The sequence below is a fragment of the Diachasma alloeum genome, unplaced genomic scaffold, assembly GCF_001412515.2.
Source record: "Diachasma alloeum isolate Michigan unplaced genomic scaffold, Dall2.0 Dall_scaffold_00284, whole genome shotgun sequence".
NCBI lineage: Eukaryota > Metazoa > Arthropoda > Insecta > Hymenoptera > Braconidae > Diachasma > Diachasma alloeum.
Genome location: NW_021680423.1, coordinates 111,969 through 113,520, shown reverse-complemented (window position 1 = coordinate 113,520; position 1,552 = coordinate 111,969). Strand labels below are relative to the sequence as shown.

At 36.2% G+C, this 1,552-nt stretch overlaps 1 protein-coding gene across 1 annotated transcript in view; it reads left to right on the top strand.

Moving 5' to 3' along the window:
- LOC107038466 (dnaJ homolog subfamily C member 7) overlaps nt 1-1,142 on the top strand; it is a 21,396-nt gene extending 20,254 nt beyond the window's left edge. The window contains exon 4 of the mRNA XM_015257562.1: nt 390-1,142. Within this exon, the coding sequence (XP_015113048.1) occupies nt 390-986 (597 nt within the window). The 3' untranslated portion in view covers nt 987-1,142. The remainder of the gene's footprint in view (nt 1-389) is intronic.
- The last annotated feature ends 410 nt before the right edge of the window (nt 1,143-1,552 follow it).

Below are 1,552 nucleotides of genomic sequence, written 5' to 3'. Positions count from 1 at the left end.
CTGCGACTGCTGACAGTTTACCGCCGACTCGATAATTTAACACTGGCGCCATCTCGCGGCATTCTCCCATCTGAACTTCTTTACCACACAGCACACCATCAATAATTTCTCCTAATTATACAAAATAACCTATTAATGGGTATTAATTGGGACCAATTGTTTGTCTATCAGCATTTAAATAATTTTTTGATTATATTCCAATCATTTTTGGCCCATTTTTCGCCTTAAAATGACATTCATGCACATCCATGCTACATCCATGCTACAACATGGATCCTTATTCGCCAGGGTTTAAATAAATATACTTGAAAATGTATTCATTGTCTCATTGTTTCTTGCGTCAATTATTTTACAATAATTAATTTGAAAATATGTTCCGATTCTTGCAGAAAGCTAAGAAAATTGTGGACATGAGAAAAAAAGGCAATAACGAATTTATAGCTGGAAACTTCTCTGTTGCACATGATCTTTACTCATCAGCATTAACGATTGATCCTGGTAATACTGCAATTAAAAAGAAATTGTTATTTAACATGGGCCAAGCGTCTTACAGACTGAAAGAATTCGAAAGAGTCATAGCAGAATACTCGCAAGCTTTAGCTATCGATCCAAATCTCATCAAAGCTTTGAAACAACGGGGGAAGAGTTATATGGAGATCAAGAATTGCGAAGAAGCAATCGCTGATTTTTCAAGAGTCTACGGTTTGGATCCGACCGATGAATGCCTGAAATTGATCCACGATGCTGAGAAGATATTGTCATCGGTGAAGCAAGATCACTATGAGATTTTGGGAGTGAGCAGAGATCTCTCGATCGACCAATTGAAACAAGCATACAAGTATAAAGCATTGCTGCATCATCCTGATCGCCACTCGAATGCAACTCCAGAAGAAAAGAAGAAACATGAGAGGAAGTTTAAGGATATTACGAGATCGTACAGAGATCTGATGGAAGAGTGTAAACGGAAGTTGTCCTTTGCAGACTAGGCTACCACTCCTGCAGTTAATAATTATGGGAGGGATTTCGATGGGAAAAGCCAATACGTATGAAAAGAATAGAGCATTCTTGTTAGGGTATTCAATGTGGTTTTTCATTAAATTTATATAGTTGTTATTAGGAAACAATTGGTAAAATATCCAATAATAAAGAATCACGATATTTACATTTTTTTAAAGAACTTTTGTGATCACGATTTTTTCCTCGAGAAATTTCTCTGCATAATTTTTTATTTTTATTTCTCTTTCCATTTTTGAGAAAATGAGGATAATTTTCAATTTTATTTTCAACGGTTGGCGCCATCTGTGGGAATTCTGTCAGGACTGTGTGCTGCTGTGGCCGAGTGTTGGTGCATCGGCGAGCAGTTTTGTGCGGGATGCAAAGTGGCTCTTTGCAAAGATTTATGCTTCAACAAAACTCACGGTTTTAGGGATGTAAACCCCGAAGAATCGAAACAATGAATGTGATGATTTATTTTAAAAACGTCTATTTTTTCGTTGTTGTATTCCATTAGTTTATTTGAGAAAATTAAATACACCCAAAAAATGGTCTTTTG